We start from the raw sequence: 19,814 nt of genomic DNA on the forward strand, positions 1-19,814 counted from the left end.
AGTGTATAGGTAACCAGTGTAAATCTTTTAGAATGGGGGTGATGTGGTCTCTTCTTCTGGAATTTATCTTCTGGAATATATCTCTCACCTTCTAATAGAAGGTGAGAGATGAAGGTGAAGTACCGTCTCATTACTTCGCTCACATCGTTTTCTGTCACAAAGGACCCAAGTAACGTTGCACGATCAATGATCGCTGCTGTTGAATTTTCCAAAAATTGGGTGAGATTAATAATGGCTTCTAACTAGTTAGCTCTAGGAATTTTACTAACGTTAGATTTAAAATAAGCTTTATTTACCAATGGAATTTTCACATCTTCAAATTTTAAATTTTCCAAAATGAATTTTTTGAGAATGCTACCAGTATTTTCTCCCAGCACACGAGGAAAATTTAAAAACCTTAGATTTAGATGCTGGACATGATTTTCCAGATAGTCTAATCTTTTAATCTGAATTCCATAGTCCTTTACCAATTTAATATTAATAGCCTGGGCTTGCAATGTAGTTTGCTCCACCACTTTGACCCTCTTATTTAAGTCCTTAATCTGACCTCCCAAATTCAGGTTACGGGTTTGTACTTCTGTAGCCAGATTTGCATATTTACTTTGGCAGTCCTTCACTAGCCCTCCAAGGCTAGCCACCAGATCCCATAACGCTTCTAGGGTCACCACGGCCAGTTTCAGGGGCAACTGGTAAAACTCACTCCCTTTCCTGACAGCAGCCGCTCCAGAAGGGTCCATTGCCAAGATCTTTCTTTCTTCATCCACAAGGTCCACCGGTGATACTGGCAATTCAAACTCCTCAGACTCTTTCAGCGTTGCTGCATCCAGCATATTGGAGGAGAACTGAGGCAGCAGCGTTGTTCCTCTGCTTTGGCTTCCCCAACCCACCGCGGGGATGATGTCATCTCTCTGCGCTGCACCTTGTGATGGTAATAGCGACGCCGGTAGCGGTAGTGGCCGATAATCAGGGGGACTCAAGATGGTTTCCCCATACAGCACCGGAGCTCCCTCTCCAAATGCCAAAGCAGGGACAGTTTCACTCCTTACATCCACTGTTGACGTCGCAAAGGATGTTATCGGTCTCTGCCCAGAAGGTAAGGCTGACTCCGGGGGAAAGACCCGAACCTTTCCCTTTCTTTTTGGAGGCATCATTAACAGGTAGCAGGAATAGAGCAGAGCGACTTCCCTTGCAGCTGTTCACACCGCCATCTTGGGCCCCAAGCCTGATACTCTGATTGGCTGGTTTTAGCCCTTCATCTTTTTTTGTGACTATCCTTTGATGGTGAAGGTGTGTGTGCTTTTATTTTTATAGTTTCTATTAATCGTTACTTGACCATGCTTCCAGTCGAATCCATATTTGATTTGGTATTGAACCCTTAAAGCAAGAATTGGTTGCTATGGCATTTCTTGAGTTGATACTGCCTTATCAGAAATTATTTTTACAACTGAAGAATTTTTAGCAAATGTTTTCTCTTACAATGCAACATTTTCAGTAGCTTATTTCTTTATTTCAGTTCAAGTGCTGCGGTGGTGCAGATTTTAAAGACTGGGACACAAATGCATATCACGAATGTTCTGCCCCAGGGCCGTTAGCTTGTGGAGTTCCTTACACTTGTTGTGTAAGCAATAAGGTATGTATGGATAATCTCCAGTAATAAATGCTCCTTGTGCCTATGAAAGCTTGAGGAGCTCTTAAGAATGGAAGAATCTTTATCCTGTCACTTCATATTGTCTTGAGAGTTATCTTTGCTGGGGAAGTGGCCTGCTTAAGTGCTAGCTCCAGAAGTGAAGATGCTTTAACTCCTGCAGGAGGGATGCCATTCACTTTACTATTTAGTCTAGGTCCATTACAGTATTCACTGCTTTAGCAACTGCTTTGTTTGTAATGTCAAAAAGCAGAAGTATGTATTTTTCCTGAGGGCTCACTCAATGTGGACTAAATTTCATCCTCTCCATGCTTGGCAGTAGCAGTAGATTCTCAGGCGGAACTGCCAAGGGAATGAGCAAATCCCACCTATGTCCACTACAATGCCAATGTTGGCTGTTCTACGGATCCTTGGATCTCCTCCATCAAAGACGCTACAATTGCCGAGAAACCTATCTGCATTCTTGCTGATACAGCACTGACCGATACACTGACAGGCCGATACAATACAGTGCGCTCCGGTGGAGCGCACTGTTAACCCGCGTTTGGACGTGTGTTTTCGACGTGCTAGCTTTACCCCTTATTCAGTAAGGGGTAATAGCGCGTCGAAAACGTGCGTCCAACCCCCCCAAAACTAATAGCACCCGCAACGTGCAAATGCATGTTGATGGCCCTATTAGTTTTTCCCGCGATTCAGTAAGTAAAATGTGCCAAGCCGCACATTTTAATTTCAGAAATTAGCGCCTACCCAAAGGTAGGCGTTAATTTCTGCCAGCACCGGGAAAGTGCACAGAAAAACAGTAATAACTGCTTTTCTGTACACCCTCCGACTTAATATCATGGCGATATTAAGTCGGAGGTCCCAAAAGTTAAAAATAATTAAAAATTAAAAAAAAAAAAAAGTTAAATCGGCTCGCGGGTTGAAAACCAGACGCTCAATTTTGCCGGCGTCTGGTTTCCGAACCCGTGGCTGTCAGCAGGTTTGAGAACCGATGCCGGCAAAATTGAGCGTCGGCTGTCAAACTCGCTGACAGCCACCAATCCTGTCAAAAAAGAGGCGCTAGGGACACGCCCTAATTTGAATATTTTTTTTTACTGAATCGCATGCACAGGAGAGTGGCCTGTGCACACGCCGGGAAAGCAGGCGCTCGCCCGCTGTCCCGCAACTTTTACTGTATCGGCCTGTGAATTTGGGAGAGGGTGCAGCTCTCAAGGGGGGACTACAAAACTGAAGGCCTGGAAATTTTTGCTAGCTAAATGATTTCAAAACTGGATGTCTGCTTCATCTGGGGGGGGGGAGGGTCAGAGGCTTCCTTCTTTTTAAAAGAGCCAACTGCAGATCAGGAGAATGTGTCGTTTGTTAGGTATTTGTGTATTGCCCCCAGGGCAGGTAAGTCAGTGGATGGAAAAACCCTAGCTTATCCCTTCCTTCGGTGCTACTGACTGCAGGGAGAAGTTGCTTATATGGAGACAAGGCAAAGGCATCCTTCACTTCTGCATCTACCCTTTATCTCCCTATAAGAAAACTTTATTTGCAAGTATATATGGATTCAAATGTAGTGAGACCCATTTTCAAAGGGTTTAGTTGACTAACTTTGAGATTTAGGCTTCTAAATTGGCCCTTTTGAAAATGTACTAGGTCTAAGTGCTTTAATTTAAGCTCCTAAAGAGTGAGTGGCTACAGGGAAGCAGTTGGGGCAGGGGAAAATAATTAGGTGCTTAGCACTGATTTTCAGCATTAGACACCTAACCTACAGGTCGATACAGTAACGTTCAGTTAAAGATTCCCCGTCTGTAACGTGCTGGGAGCGCACAATACAGACGAGTAAGGCCATCCAGCGATCCAGTCTCCAGTTTCACGCGTCCTTAGCGCTTCCTAAAATAGACACATAACCCTTTCCGCACCCAGCATGTAAATGAACGAAAAAGCTGTATAATGAAGGAATTAGCTATTCCCCTCCGATACTGTAACGGGCGCTGATACTATCTCCTCAGTAACCTGCTGTTTTGCCGCGGCCTTAACATGTTAGTTTACCGCCTCCCCCTAGTAGGTGTTAGTGTAGTGTAGTGCCAAAATCGCAAGGGAACGGGAAAAGAGAGGTTTTACTTTTATTAAGAACTGTTATAATTTTTTAAACACTGGGGGGGTTCTTTAATTTTCTGGGGGACCTCTCCCCAATCCCACACTTATCTGCACTGTAACTGATCCACATAATTTAAAGAACATAGGGTAGGCAGCGAGGGGGCAGGGGCAGCGGGATCGGGGGGCAGGTAGGTGGAAAAAAAAACAAACTTTTCTGAGCCATCAGCAGCGGCGGCGGGATCCGGGGGGGGTGGGTACGTGTTCGATCGGGCGAGTAGGCAGGTAGGCGACAGCGGCGGCGTGAGCCATCAGTAGCGGCGGCGTGTTCGATCGGGCGGGCGGGTAGGTGAAAAAAAAAAACTTTTCTGAGCCATCAGCAGCGGCGGCGGGATCCGGGGGGGGGGGGGGGTACGTGTTCGATCGGGCGAGTAGGCAGGTAGGCGACAGGGGCGGCGGCGCAGCAAAAAAAACCAAAGCGACAAAAGTAACTTACTTTTGCGGGGCAGCGACAGCGGGAGCAGGATCGGGGGGGGGGGGGGTAGGCAGCGTGTTCGATCGGGCGGGTGGGTAGGTGGGGAAAAAAAAAAACTTTTCTGAGCCATCAGTAGCCATCAGTAGCTCCCCCGACGAAGACAAAAAGATGGCCGCCTGCACGGGGGAAAGCGTGCAATTGGCCGCTGAGGACGTGACGTCACACCCCGTGACGCCAAACGTCGTGACGTCACGTCTTCAGCGGCCAATTGCACGCTTTCCCCCGTGCAGGCGGCCATCTTCATCGGGGGAGCTACTGATGGCTCAGATCGAACACGCCGCCTACCCCCCCCCCCGATCCCGCTGCCCCTGCCCCACTGCCGCGGAAAAGTAAGTTACTTTTGTCGCTTTGGTTTTTTTTGCTGCGCCGCCGCCGCCGCTGTCGCCTACCTGCCTATTCGCCCGATCGAACACGTACCCCCCCCCCCCCCCCCCCCCCCCCCCGGATCCCGCCGCCGCTGCTGATGGCTCAGAAAAGTATTGGTTTTTTTGCTTGCCGCTGTGTCTCACCTCCTCCCGGAGCAAGACTGCTTTCGTGCCCTGCTCCGGGAGGAGGTGAGACACAGCGGCAAAGCAAAAAAACCAAAGGCAGGAAGTAAGTCGCTTCGCCGCCTCCCTCCTCCCGGTGCCTGTCATTTCAAATTTCATTTGAAATGACATTTGAAATGACAGGTACCAGCGCACCCAGGTTACTGTATAGGCGCTGTATTAAGCGCCTATACAGTAAAATGGGTTGCGCGGGCATAACCCTTCCCTAACGCTTTACAGCCGCGGCATGCATTTGCATGCGATTAGAAGAGAGTATCAGGCGCTAGGTCTAGAGGACTGTGCGTGCGGGGAGGAAGGGTGCGCCTGACACTGCCGCACTGTTTCTACCGCGGCCTTACTGTATCGACCTGCTAGAAACCTAAATCTAGCAAATGAATATCAGGCTTACATTTGGGCTCTGAGTTTTAGGGACCTAAATTTAGGTGAATCTTCAGTTGAAAATGAATACTCCTGACTGAAAATAGGCTTCAAACTTAAGTGCCAACATTTAAGAGCGCAGCTTTTTTTGAATATCAGCCTCTATTATTATTATTATTATTATTATTATTATTAAGTTCCACAATTTAAACCAATTTTTTCTTCTTTTTAATCCCAATTTCAATGTAGTTTTTATGTTTGGAAGAAAAACCCAGAAAAATGTGCAGATTTGGATTCTTTTAAATAAAATCTGAAAATGCAGAACACAACTATGAACTGTGATTTTTTTTTTTTTTTTTTAAATCACAATTGCTTCAGAAAACACCATTACCTCAATTCTCCTCCTTTTCCACAATAAGGGCTGGCCCAGTCACAGAAAAATGCAATTGTTTTTACATACAGATGGTCTCTTTTAAGTAAAGGGACAAGTCTAAGTCATGAGCTAAGGAAGGTCCCTTCTTGACCTTTTGGCTGAAATTTAGAACCTAGACATTGGGCCCACCAGGAGGATTAAACCTTCTCTTAAAATAAAACAAGCACGTCTGCTTTAAATTATAAAGCAGTAGTTGTTGCCTTATGAATTATTTTTTGACTTACTGTTATGGTAGCGAAGGCCCTACAGGAGAATGTACTAGAACAAGTTTAACTATTCCACATTCAACAGTGAAACCTTTAAGGGTGTGAATCGTTTTGAAATGACATGAAAGGCTAATTTCAAAAGGGAACAAAAAAAACCCAGATGAAATTCATTTGAATTTTGTTTTCCATTTGAACATGCATAAAAATGCAAATAGTGCATGCAAAATAATTTTGTGCATGTTATTTGCAAAATGTGCACAAGCAAATGGAAAACAAGATGACATCAAACAAAAAAATACCCCAACAGAAGCCTCCTCTGAAACAAAAGAAAGTGTGCATACCCCCTAAAACTCTGAGACAATAGAATTTTTTTACTACCACATCTAACAATAACTTGTGAATTGTTTCATTGTACTTTTGGCAGATGTTGAATGGATAAAGAGGATGATTTTGTAATAACCCATGTAAGTTATGCTTGCCTACTCACATTCATTATACCAGTTTTCTAAGCGGCCTTATGCATAAGCTCACTATGAAAATTCTCCCTAAGAACCGGCACAAGCTAACCTGCACAAAATTACACTGGCTCTTTGCAAAGCATCATCTATGTATGTTAATTTATACGTATACTTTTTAAAATCAAAAGCATGCATATAAATCCCAACTCTTCCCCAACCTTGCCTCCAGGAACACCTTTTTTTGTGCACATAAAAATATGCATGACTTTGGGTTATGCAGGGCCAGTGCAAGAGTATTTCTCATCCTCAGCGAACCTTCAGTCAAATATCCCCTCCCCCAACTTACCTATTGATGGCAACATCAGCGCAGCACTCCCTCCTACCAGCGGCAGTGGCTCCTACACAGTTCTCCATTATTTGGCGGTATCAGCTCTGACACAGCACCCCTTTGGGCCTCATGATGGCAGGGTTTTGCCACCCCCACATTTCTGGCGCTCTAGGCGACTGCCTAGTTTGCCTAACGGAAGCACCGACCCTGGGGCTATGTGCATATTTTCATGTGGACAAACCCAAGGCAATGTTATAACAAGCCATTTAGGTGCATAAACCCAAGTTATTTATGTTTAAATGGCTTGTTATCCCACAAATTACCCCCACAATAAAAAGATAATGCATAGAAATGTGAAATATTTTTTTCAGTTTTTAAGGTCATTTTATTTTTATTTTAGACCGCTGTCATGAACACTTTGTGTGGCTATAAAACTCTCAACCAAGAGGTAATTATTTCAGACCTTCATGCTAGTTTTAAAATGTTTATATTGTCGAATGCTTCAAAAAGGTAGTGAATGAATTATTTATAATAGTGCAATAACATCAAAAGTTGACCAGGGTAGAGAGGGAAACATTTAAGATAGCTGTGTTTCTTCTTTATTTATTAGATGCTGTCAGGGATGTTAATTTTCAAACGGCGTGTGGGCGCACATATGCGCACAAGTTATAAAATAGCCTGGGTGCGTGCACATATGCACCCAATTTTAAGTTTGTGCGCACCCAGCCACGTAAATCGGGTTTCAGCTGCGTAAGTCAGGGAATTGTATAACCAGTGCGCATCCATACCATGACCAGTTTCACCAGTTCATCCACCAGTCCACCCAGTCTAGAACTAGGGCCTCCAAACTCTCCTAGTTTAATAGCCTACACTCAAATGTTAAAATTGTACACTTTGCAATTATGTGTAGAGTGCGTCAGAAACCACTGAGCACTACACGATTGTCTGCTGTATTATGGCTTTTCAATAAAGTTTAAACATTAATAGCCTACACTCTCCCCAGTTAACCCAGACCCCTAAAGCCCTTTTGCGATGCCTAGAAATACTTTTATTAAGACTTACACCTTGTCAATAGCAGAAGCAAAGTTACGCAGCCCTGGACCTGTGGGTGTGTAAGTATTTATGCGCATATCTCTTGGCCACGCCACGCCACGCCCCTTTTTGAATCCAAGTGAGATATTCATGCAGCAGGAGATGCACATACATCTGAGTAGCTTTTAAAATTTGATCAGCACATATAAGCCCATACTTGTACATACATCCCCTAATTGATGTGCACGCCGGACTTTTAAAATTCACCTTTTCTTGTATTAATTTGAGATTTTATGCTTATTGTATATTGTATGATTTATATGAGCAATATATATTATGTAAATCGCTTCAAGATATTTGTTAGTAGTGTTGGCTAAATTTGAGTGAGTAAATAATCTAGGTTCTTTTCACTTTCCATCTAACTGTTGGTCTTTAAGACCTTTGAGAGGGTTTTTATTTTTCAGGGAACATCAAAAAAGTTCATGTTCCAGTTCATCCATCCATCCATTTATTTATTTATTTATTTAAAATATAAATGATTCCTTCATATCCTAAGCAAATTACAAGCAAACACGCATAAACTAAAAACTTACAAAATTAAATTAAAACAAACATAAAACATTTAAAACTAATAAAGATACCAATTGGTAGGTATACCAAACTGATGGACAATGTTAGAGACCTGTTCTCACTTTTATACTGTAGCATTCTTATGATAGATATCTGCTAACCAGCTGTCAGTAGAGGCAATTATTTTGTTGTTTCTGAGCAAGACATAAATGCCTCAGCAAACAAATATACCTTTAGATTTCTTCTGAAGATCTTCAGATCTGTTTCAGCCCTCTGCTTCTCTAGGAGGGCATTCCACAGCTCTGGCCCTGCTCAGAGAACACTCTCTCCCTAGTTTTGCAGTGATGCATCATTCTTGTAGCAAGACGCACCTTGGTATATTTTTTGGAAGACAAATAGAATTGTAGAAAAATCCAGCAAAAAAGATAGCTACTCCAGAAATACTGGTTTACATTCAATGAGGCAAAGCGGACAAAGACAGGGACCTACTTATCAATATACATTGTTAGCAAATAGGCCCCATTTACTAACAATGGGCTAGATTTTAAAAGCCCTGAGCCGGCGCGCTTATTTTGCATAGGCCGCCAGTGCACGCAAGTCCCGGGGCTTCGTAAAAGGAGCGGGAGGGGGCGTGTCCGGGGGGGCGTGTCAGCAGTCCAGGGGTGTGTCCTGGGGGCATGTCTGGGGGTCAGGGGGTGGTCCGGGATGGGTCCGGGGGCGTGGTGATGGTTCGGGGGCGGTCCCGAGTCCCCCGGCACTGTGGCCTGTGCCGGGGGATGCTGAGGGGGCGCGCGCAGGTTACGCCTGCTTCAAGCAGGCGTAACTTGCACAACAAAAGGTAGGGAAGGATTTAGGTAGGGCTAGGGGATGGGGTAGATAGGAGAAGGGAGGGGAAGTGGGGGGACACGGAAGGAAAGTTCCCTCCGAGGCCGCTCCGATTTCGGAGCGGCCTCGGAGGGAACGGAGGCAGGCTGCGCGGCTCAGCGTGCGCAGGCTGCCGATTTTGCGCAGCCTTGCGTGCGCCGACCCCGGATTTTTTAAGATACGCGCAGCTACGTGCGTATCTTATAAAATCCGGCGTACTTTTTTAAGATCTACTTCAATATGTGTTAAATATTTATCGTAATCTTATCAATAGGCCCCATAATCAGATCAGGGGCCCAGCCTATCTTGGGAAATACAAGCAAGCAAATCAGATTAAAGTTAGGTAATATGCCAATATAAGACTATCACAAGCATTATATAACTTTAATTAGACAGGAAATAGTGTAAGCTATTGAATCATTTTAATGCTGTGTTCCCAAACCAATACAAAACAGGGACTGCCAAAGCCTAATCCAAAATAAAAAGAGCAAACCTTAGGCAGGTCCATTGTTTGTATTGTATTGCTACTCAGCATATATAATTAACACTACAAGAAGCAAAAAGTGCAAGTCATCAGGCTTATTCCTCCTGCTTGAAGGGTAGTTACTCGTAGCAAAACTGTATTCTTTCAATTATCAACAAAAAGAAGCAGTGAAAACCCCAATTTTGCCAGACAAGACATAAACCATAAAATATCCAAACTTCTCCATCAAGGAATAAAAGGATTACAGGAATTAGATTCCTTCTGTTTGGTAGAAGAGCTTTTTGAAGGTTAAGTAATTTGTCCTATTGTCTGACACTGTCTCATATAAGAGGCAGCCTAGGGCTGGGCTCCAAGGTGGCGGAGTGGGTTAATAACAGGCTGAATGTCAGACAAGAGAGGGTAGTGGTAAATGAAGTTCACTCCTGAGAGAGAGGTTTATTAGTGAAGGACCCTCAAGGGATCCGTCCTGGGGTCAGTTCTGTTCAATATTTTCGTATGTCACGTGATGGATTGCAGAGGGGTTACTAGGAAAGCTTTGTCTTTTTGCAGATGTTAATGAGGTCTGCAGCACAGTGACTCTCCTACAGGAGGCCTGGTGGAGTGCACAGCAGCTTACATGCAATGCAGCAGAATATTGAGTTATGCATCGGGGGTTATGTTTAAGACTGTCCACATAAGTGCAAAGTCCGTGGGTCATTTTTATCCATAGACTTTGCACTTGTTTTCAAAGGGAAAGAATGTGCATAGTTTTTCTTTGAAATTTAGCCCAGAAAAAGGACCCACTCTCATTTGTACCTGCTAATTTGTGCAGCAAAGACTATGCATATACTTTTGAAAATTCAAAATTATGGGCCAGATTTTAAAAGCCCTACGCGCGCCGGGCCTATTTTAAAAAGGCCCGGCCAAGCGTGTAAAGCCCCAGGACGTGTGCAAGTCCCAGGGCTTCAGGAAAGTGGCAGTCCGGGGGCGGGGCTAGAGGCCCCTGGCACAGCTGGGGGATGGCGTGCCAATGCTCGCAACCTGCGCCTGCTTTGAGCAGGCGCAAAAGATGAGAATTTTTTTGGGGGGGTTAGGATAGGGCTAGGGGGCTGGAAGGTTAGGGGAAGGGGTAGGGAACAGGGAAAGGCTGCGGGCGTCGGCGCGCACAAGTTGCACTAATGTGCACCCCCTTGTGCGCGCCAACCCCCGATTTTATAACATGCTCGCACCTGCACGTGTAAGTTATAAAATCGGGCGTCCGGGTAGCACGTGCACATGGACGCGCACGCTCAAGTTTATAAAATCTACCCCTATATGCACAGTTCCAATCCCCCCCCAGGAACTGTAAGGGGTTCCTGTGTTTACTGCACGTTATGGCAGGTGCAGAGAGGCCCTTCCCATGCATTTTTACCCATATATAGGGCGAGCATTTTGCAATCAGTCCATTTCTGCGGGTACAGCAGGATTTTATCTGCAGAAATGACTTTGAAATTTCCCATCCCTGTGAGCAGAAATCCAAGGGCGGCGAGATACGGATGTTCACCAAACAGGACAGAGAGGGTTAAGTGATCATGGCTGATGATCTATGGGTGCAGAACAGTGTGACAAGGCAGCGGCCAGAGTCAAAGGAATACGAGGATGCCCAGGGAGAGGCATTGCCAGCAGGAAAAAAGGAGGCAACAGTATTGCTGTAAAAGTCATTGGTGAAACCTCATGTGGAGAACTGGGTTCCAGTTCTAGAGTCTGTATCTCCAAAAGGATGTGAGAAGTCCAGAGAAGGACTATCAGAATTGCACTGCCTGTGTCCCTTGGACCTAAAAAATGTGTATCATAGAGAAGAGAGAGGGAGAATCCTTTGTTAGCTAGAAATTGACTTGGCGGAGTTTTGCTATAACTGAATTCCTGTTTTGTTCCTGGATTCGATATGCAGAATGGTTCAATTCCCATATCAAGTCGTCTGCGGTCTCATTTGGCCAGGGCTGGGGATGCTGGAGAGAGAGAGAGCACTCGCAGCCATTGGTCAGAGGGCTGGAGTAAAGCAAGTTGGGAAGGAATATAAAATCCCCAGGTAGCTTGTGAATGAAGGCTCATGGCGCCAGATCCTGGCCCTGGTTCCCACTGAGCTGGAAGCCCAAGGGGGGAGGAGAAAACAGTCCTATCAAACAGAATTTTAAAAAAGACCAAAGAATAAAATGAAAAATAAAAGCCATGAAAGAAAGCAATAAAATCAGTCAAGCTCAGATGATTTTTTTGGATGCGGTTTTGGAATGAGAAATGAATATGTAACCCCCTCTCTTTTCTGGACAGGACAAAGGGGCACATCAGGGGGCAGCTGGGGCTACCGTGCAACCCATGGGGGCTCTCTGTTTCCTTTGGCGGGGGTGGGGGTAGGGATGGCCCTCTTCAAGGCGCTTAAAGCTGGGGGCCCCTCTTGCAATGCAAACAGATCCAGTGCCAAGGGTATTCGGTGCCCTAGGGGGAACCTTACAGACTTGCACCTCCCTCCCAAGGTCCCACCCTCCCCACAGTCAAAAATTATTCATTTATAGCAGATTTTACAGAAAAGGACATTCAAAGTACAGTATTCAGTTACAACAACATGTAGATTGTATTTACATACACCGCTGAGGTACCAAAGAGAAAACCCTGCAAAAAAGTAAAAAAAGACACTTGGAACCCCTATGGGATTAGGCCGATTGTAACGCAGGTTGGGTGTTGCTTGGCCCTCAGAAAACACGAATAAACCGAATTTTACTGCAGTAGTTTGAAGCCCCCGTGCTGCTAATTCAGTTCTTCAGCTCTTCATTTAGAAAACTGAGGCCATAACATTGGAGTTTATGCAGCTCTGTGGCTGCAGGTTGTGACATCCTCACGTTGTGAAATGAGAGCACGGTTTAAATTGCTTCTCCGTACAGCTGAGGTGCTGTATCTTAACGTTCAAATATATGTCTGTTGCAACACAAATTAAAATTCTGCTCATGAACAAGCTGAGCAGCCTTGGGGGTGGGTCATGAGAAGGATTAGGAGCTAGCTGAGTGGTAGGCAATAGAGGGTAGTGGTAAATGGACCTCGTTCCAAGGAAAAGGAGCAATCAGGGCGTGCCTGAGGGATTAGTCCTGGATCCATCTTCATTCAATATTTTCATATGCGATATCATTGAGGGACTAAAGGTTAGGTTGGTCTTATTTCCAGATGACACCCAAGATCTGCAACAGGATGGGCATTCCAGATGAAGTAGAAAAATTAAGGCGTGGTCTAAGACATTTTGAGCAATGGTCAAAAGTTTGGCAACTATGATTTTACTAGTAGTAAAATCCTGTCCAAGGACAGGGAAATACTATGAAGTGTACAACATGCACAATTAAGATGTGTGGTAGTAGAGAGGGGATTGGATAATTTAGAGAGAGAAGGGCAGAGCCGGAGACTACAGACAGAGGGGCCGATGCAGTACGCTGCGCTGAGCCGAGCGCACTGTTAACCTGCAGTCGGACGCGGGTAGAATAGGCGCTAATCAATCCCGTAATGCAATAAGGGGATTAGCGCATATTCAACGCGCATCCAACGCGGAGTGAATCTAATAGCGATCATCACATGCAAATGCATGTGAATGAGGCTATTAGGCATTCACTCCCGATGCAAAAAAAAAAAAAATGTGCATCTTGGACGCACATTTAACTGTCATCTATTAACGCCTGTCTGGAGCAGGCGTTAATAGCTGTGCACATCAAAAAAAAAAAGTACAGAAAAGCAGAAAAAACTGCTTTTCTTCTGTACTGCCTCCTATTAAGTAGGATGAAAAATAAAAGTAAAAAAAAAAAAAATTGACAGTCGGACCCATCACGTAAACCGACGCTGAGTTTATCGGCGTCGGTTTTCCTTACCGGTGAACAGTAGTCACGAAAACCAATGCTGGGTTTATCAGTGTCTGTTTTTGTGGCTGTCCGCTGGTAAGGAAAACCGACGCCGATAAATGCGACCCCCTAATTTTAATATTGCATGGCGCCCCCCCCCCTTGGGGGCGCCTGGAGCGCGTTAAGAGAGCGGGTGCTGACTGTTCAGCGCCCGCTTTCTACGTGACTTTATTGCATCGGCCCCAGAGAGAGGGGATAAAGGTCATTTTCCATGTTATAGCAGACTGTAGATTGGAGAATACAAAGAGGGGCGGAGCTAGAGAGAACAGGGAATAGTGGAGCTCAGTTTCCATACAGAGGGGTGGAGCTGGAGCGTAGGGCAGACCTGCAGAGCTCAATTTGCATATCAGCTATGCAAGTGCAGGGTAACTTTCCTCTTTATTAGGGTTAGATGCAATAAGAAGTGCAGAGTCATGCATTTGGGGAACAGAAACCCAGGGAGAAAAATGCATAGCAGGACAGGGATCTGGGATTATTCATACCAGCCTGATGATCACAAGGTTACCAGTATGTCGAGGCAGTGGCAAAAGCTAGCGAGGGGTGCACAAGAAAAGCAATTTATAACCAGCAGAGAAAAGGTGGTGACAGAGCTTCTAGACAAATCATTTGGTGAAATTTTTATCTTAAGCCATTTGTCCAGCGCCAGAGAAAGCATCTCCAAAAAGATATAGAGGGATTACAGTTAGTCCAGCGAAGGGCTTCCAAATGTATGCCCTTTGAGTGAGACGTAAGGATCCAGATATGTGTACCCTACAGAAGAAGGGGGGAGGGAAATATGGAGACATTCAAATAGCTGAGAGTTATACATAATGCAGACGAAACAAGATTTTTTTTTTCATTGGAAAGGAAGCTCCAGAACAGAGGGCCTCCAAACTTTTTAAGGGAAGAGCCACATGCGATATTTCATATCACTGAGAGAGCCCTTGGAGTCTGTCCCCTTTAGTGATTTGAAATGCTGTGGAAGAGGGGGAGATGGGGCCAGGATTCCCACAGAGGTACGGCAGATAGGATATTAGGAAAAATGTTTCTAGCAATGGATCAACCCTGGCACACCCCAGGGAACCCCTACCATCTGCTTTCCCTCTTGCTCAGCATCAGCATCTGCCCCCTGGGGATTGGGAAGGGGTGAATGGCAGGGCACTATCCCTCTTGCACCCCCCATACACTCTTGCTCACTCTACTTCCCTCCCCTTTCCCCACCAGTATACCTGGTTCTTTTGTGCTACCCTCTACCTCCCTTCTGTGCTACCCTCTACCTCCCCACCAGCACACCTGGCCCTACCTGCCTGCATCTCCCCTCTGCCGGACCCTCCCCTGCCTACATTGCCCCTCTGCCCCGTTATCCTTCCCCCATCAGTCTGCATCTCCCCTCTGTCTCTCCCATCATCATACCTGGTTCCTTTGTGATCCCCTCTTCCTTCCCCTTCCCCCTCCTATATCTGATTCCTCTGGGTTGTTTTTTTTTTTGACATGGTCAGTCCATGTTGCAGCCACTTCTCCTTGTTCCCAGCAGCAGTTCAGGAATGGTGATGTGAGCCATGCCAGGGATGGAGACAATATGTCTGCCAGGTCACTGCTCCAGTGGCTTCTTCCCGCCCTACCTCTGTGTCTGTACAGCCTCAATCTCCCTAGTGCAAGAGTCAGAAGGAGAAGGAGAGACTAGCCACCACCATGCTTTTTTTTTTTTTTGTTCAAAATGATTAAAAAAAAAAGTGAAACCTGTTCGCGGGCTGGAAGAATGAGCTTGGCGGGCCTGGTTTGGCCTGCAGGCTATAGTTTAGGGACCCCTGCTCTAGAATATGAATGTCAAACTGTGAGGCTGAAAAGGGGTTAGACTCAGGAATAACATGATTTTTATTATGTGTTTTCATATGACTATGTTCATTTTATTGTAAACCGCTATGAGATTTATGACATCACAGTATATACATTTTAATAAACCATAAAAAGGAAATGTTTCTTCACAGAAAGGGTAGTGCATTCTCAGGAGAAGTGAACACAGCATCCGAATTTAAGAAACGCATCACGGAGGATCCCCTGCAGTTTTGGGAAAGCAAAGAATAAGACTAGGGAGGGAAGCAGTGTCTGTGGTATCGTAAGAGGCAGGGAAAATGGGCAGCTTTGATGGCTCATGTGGTAACTGTTCTCTGTTTCACTAATTTCCAGCGCCTAAGTGTCCAACATATCATATACACTCGAGGATGCACCGATGCAGTAATCCTTTGGTTTTTGGACAACTATAGCATCATGGCTTTTGTCTTGCTTGGTGTGTTGGTACCACAGGTAAGGTTGAATATCACTTTGCACTTTGAAAAAAAATGCAAACATGTGGTTCATTGTTCTTAACATAAGAAATGCATTCATATTGGTAAATGTGAGGCCTTATGAAATGGAAGAAATGTTGCCATTAATGCAGCACATCCAGAAAGCCCACTCAGATGCCACTTTTCTTTTAGGGGGGGAGGGAGGTCTGGAAGTTTCTTCCTGTTGCTTTGGGAATCCAGATCAACAGGAAGCAGCCTCTACAGAGCTATGGTGCCGTGAGCCTTCATTCAGACCTCCCCGAGGGCTTTCCCTGTAATCTTTATAACTCTTTCTCCTTCACCCCCATCTACCCCCCCCCCCCCCACACCATTTAGCAATCAGAGTGATGGACCTTGGCCAGTGCCCACAAGCTGTGTTTCTCCTTGAAGTGCAGGACCCACACCTTAAATCCCGCCAGTAGGTGCTACCGTTGAGTGATGCTTGAGACTTCCTACTCACGAGGGCTGTGAATGCTGCCCTCCTGGCATCTCTAGCCTCGGGCAGCCCCGGGAGGAGAAGGCAGGCACAGGCATCGAATCTTCCACATGGTGGTGCATGGCCTTGCCCCCGAGCCAACCTTCGAATGCCACCTGTATGGAAAAGCTCCCCAAGGATGACGAGCTTCATTGTGCATACCCAAAGATTTCACTTGAATAAACAATACACAGCGCTTGCTGAATAATACTGAATGCTCTGCTTAAGGTGACCTCATACAAATAGGCACATTGACTGCACCGTTATTGATAATCATCGATCCAGGATAACACTTGTTACTGGGGGTCCCAAGTATATTTTTGGAGAAAAAAATGTTTATATGCAAATTAAAAATGTGACAAAGCAGAGATAAAGTCTGAGTACTTAGCTTATAAACCCCAGAAGGATAAGTAGATTGCCTGCAAAGAACTTCAAGTCCACAGGAAACAGTTGTTATAAATACATTTAAATTGTCTCCTATATCATCCTGAACACCCAACACTGTGGCGTTTCGATGCAGTATATCTTTGTCAGGGGTCAATTACTATGTAATAATGGAGACAGCAGAAAGCTTATTTGGGCTAGCAAGACTTAAGTTAAATCATCTGTCATGCGGAGCATATTGCATAGGACTGATGATGATCCTGAGGCATTTTCGGCTTCATTATAGTGCTTCATTGTGCAGCACTATACACCCTTAGAAATAAAGGAAACTTTGCTAAATGAAAATTATTTTCTTCTACAATTTTCTGCTTCTGTTAGAGGCCGTGCCTTGACCCCCAGCAGAATCCTGTCGACCAGTTCCACAGGGAGTGTAGCCCCACCGATAGGACACAGCAGGGGTTGCAATGAGGCTGATATTCAAAAACAGCTGAGTTCCTATATTTAGACACCTAAATTAGATGCCTATTTTCAGCCAAACGTAGTAGCCTACATTTTCAGCGGAAATTCACCTCCATTTAAACTGCTAAAATGTAGGTGTCTAAATTTAGGTGCACAGCTCATTCACCACTGTTTAGGATCTTGAATTAGGTTCCAAGTGCTGAAAATCAGGGCTAAATCCCTAACTTTCTTTTCCCCACCCTAACTGCAACCCTGTAGCCACCCATTTTTTATGCTCCTAGGTTTAGGAGCCTAATGAAACGGAGCCTAAAGATAGGAAGTTAACAAATTTTCAAAAAATCCAATTTAGGAGCCTAACTTCAAAAGTTAGGAGTCTAAACCCTTTGAAAAATCAGCCTCAGTGTTTCCGAGGCAAGAAATACATGCATACTCTTGCTCTGAGATACTCTCAAGGCACAGGAGAAAATATATCCTTTAAAGTCATCTGCCTAAGGATGAACAACGATATAAATCAGAAATGGGAGCAGGTCACCTTTTGTTGCTGTCTTGCTTTTCCCATTAGTAACAATTTCACATAGGTTGTCAAGGAACCAGGGTGGCTTACTCAGCTGGATTTACAACCGGTTGGCTGGATGTAACCAGAAAGTTACTTTTAACAGGCTGTTGTGCCAGGCCAGTCTGGGAAGTGATGAAAACGGTGAAATTCACTGGAATTTTACTGTAAGGGGTGTCCTTTTAGTCAGAGCATCAAACTTGCAGGCTTTGGCATTGGTCCTTTAAAAGAAAAAAACATCCCTGTCTTGCCTCAGCAGTTTTTACAGGGGATTGTGAGTCGTCCCATGTGCTTTTTATCCAGGTTGAAGGCAGATTTAAGAGAGGGTCCTCCGTGCCTGGGGTCATACCAGACCTTATATGGTGCTTAGAAGATCCCCTTTCTTTTCAGAAAAATAACCTGACTTTGGTTTATTTTTGTAAGATGGGCCTTTCTTCTTAAACAGAAATACACAGCTGTGAATCAAAACAATCCCTGCTTTGAGGAAGCAGGCGAACTCTCTGCTTCCGGTCATGGGTGTCCGCAGAGGGAGGAAAGGAGCAGTCATCTGCGCCCCCTCACCCTCCGGATTTTAATGACTTGTCTTTGTACATCTCTATTTTTTTTTTTTTTTGTTATGTCCTCCCTCGAGAATTTTCTGCAGTCTTTCATGCTTCTTTCTGTCCTTTCCTAAGGAAAACCTCACCAGTTTGTCCCTGTGGGGGAAAACCATCTACTTTCCTAGCTGTGCATCACAAGCAGGAGCCCCTGCCTGTTTCTCTCTGGTCAGTTGCTAAGTGATGAGAGCTGGATCCTTCCAGCAAGCACAGAGCGCACCTGATCTGACAGCTTTAACCCCTTAACTGCTAAGTCCTATATGGGGTTTACAGACGCCCCCCATCCACATCGGGGTTCTCCACATTTAATACCCACCGCATTTATTTTTGGCTCAATTTTTAAACGATTAGGTTGGTTTCTGAATTTGTAAATAATGACAACAGAAAGGTAGTCATGAGCACAGCAGCTCCACTACAATAGGAGCAGGGGAAAAGAGTGGTGCATAACGCAATTGTGCAATTAGGGATACTAAAACTGGCAGACTGTGTACACACAGAATGGCATACAGTTGTGAATTTACAAACAATACTTTTGCACAAATGTTTATAAGTGTCCTAAAATCAAACAGCCAGCATTGTAGACACAAAAAAAAAAAAGCTTGGCTGCATCCAAAATGGTGCACAATAAGTATTGCTTCTACTTCTGATCCATTGTTGATACTTTAAGGCACTGCTTATCAGCTTACATCTTGGAACCTGTCCAATTAGTCTGGGTTTCAGGATATCCACCAAGAAAATGCTTAATATATATTTGTATGCACTCCCTCCATTGTATGCAAATATTTCTCATGCATATTCCTTGTGTATACCCTGAAAACCAGCCTAGCTGGGCAAATCCTGAAGCCTGGGTTGCTGTAAAAAGTATTCCTGAGCTAGAAAGGGCTCAGCATGGGAACCCGTGTGATGATCAGGAGACTGGGAATACTGAGGTTGTGCTCACAGCGGTAAAGAATGCACTGGGGCAGCATCTGTAGGGAATCTCCTGCAAGTTCCTACAAAGAAAGATGAATGTAGGCAGCAGTGGCCTGGTTTTAAACACCACCAGAGGCTAAGGAGGTAATTTTCAAAGGAATTATGCGTGTAAATGTAACATACTATCGTAGCAATTTTCAAAAGCCCATTTACGCACTTCAAGTTTACTTACACGTGTAAAACCTATTGACAATTCAATGGCATATATTGTAGCAATTTTCAAAAGCCCACTTACACAAAGTACATTTATACATGTAAAACGCAATTTTAAGTATGTAAATCCTTTTGAAAATTACCCCCTTTGGAGATAGTTTGTAGATTTTTTTTTTATTATAAAACATATTCCAATGTTACAGCAGATTTTTTTTTTTTTTAAAGGCAATATATACAAATGTTTTCAGCTATGCTTGTCTTTGTATTTTTAACCTTTCAGGGATATCATGACTTAGGGAAGGCAATTTTCAAAAACCATTCACCCAGGTAAAAGGACTTTTTGAAAATTTCCCACCCTAGATGCTGGTAAAAGGCGCATTGCACCACAATGCACACACTTTTGCCCACACTGTGTGGCGGTAAACCCCAGAGGTGGGGATAGGGTGGGAAATGGCACAATGCCCCTAATTTTGCATTTTCAAATCTAGGT

At 44.6% G+C, this 19,814-nt stretch overlaps 1 protein-coding gene across 1 annotated transcript in view; it reads left to right on the top strand.

Moving 5' to 3' along the window:
- The window catches only part of TSPAN15 (tetraspanin 15), a 77,983-nt gene that overhangs the window by 50,200 nt on the left and 7,969 nt on the right, over positions 1 to 19,814 (top strand). The window contains exons 5-7 of the mRNA XM_029609668.1: positions 1,514 to 1,630; positions 6,990 to 7,037; positions 15,596 to 15,712. Of these exons, the coding sequence (XP_029465528.1) occupies positions 1,514 to 1,630; positions 6,990 to 7,037; positions 15,596 to 15,712 (282 nt within the window). The remainder of the gene's footprint in view (positions 1 to 1,513; positions 1,631 to 6,989; positions 7,038 to 15,595; positions 15,713 to 19,814) is intronic.

Source organism: Rhinatrema bivittatum, chromosome 7, assembly GCF_901001135.1.
Source record: "Rhinatrema bivittatum chromosome 7, aRhiBiv1.1, whole genome shotgun sequence".
NCBI classification, from domain to species: domain Eukaryota; kingdom Metazoa; phylum Chordata; class Amphibia; order Gymnophiona; family Rhinatrematidae; genus Rhinatrema; species Rhinatrema bivittatum.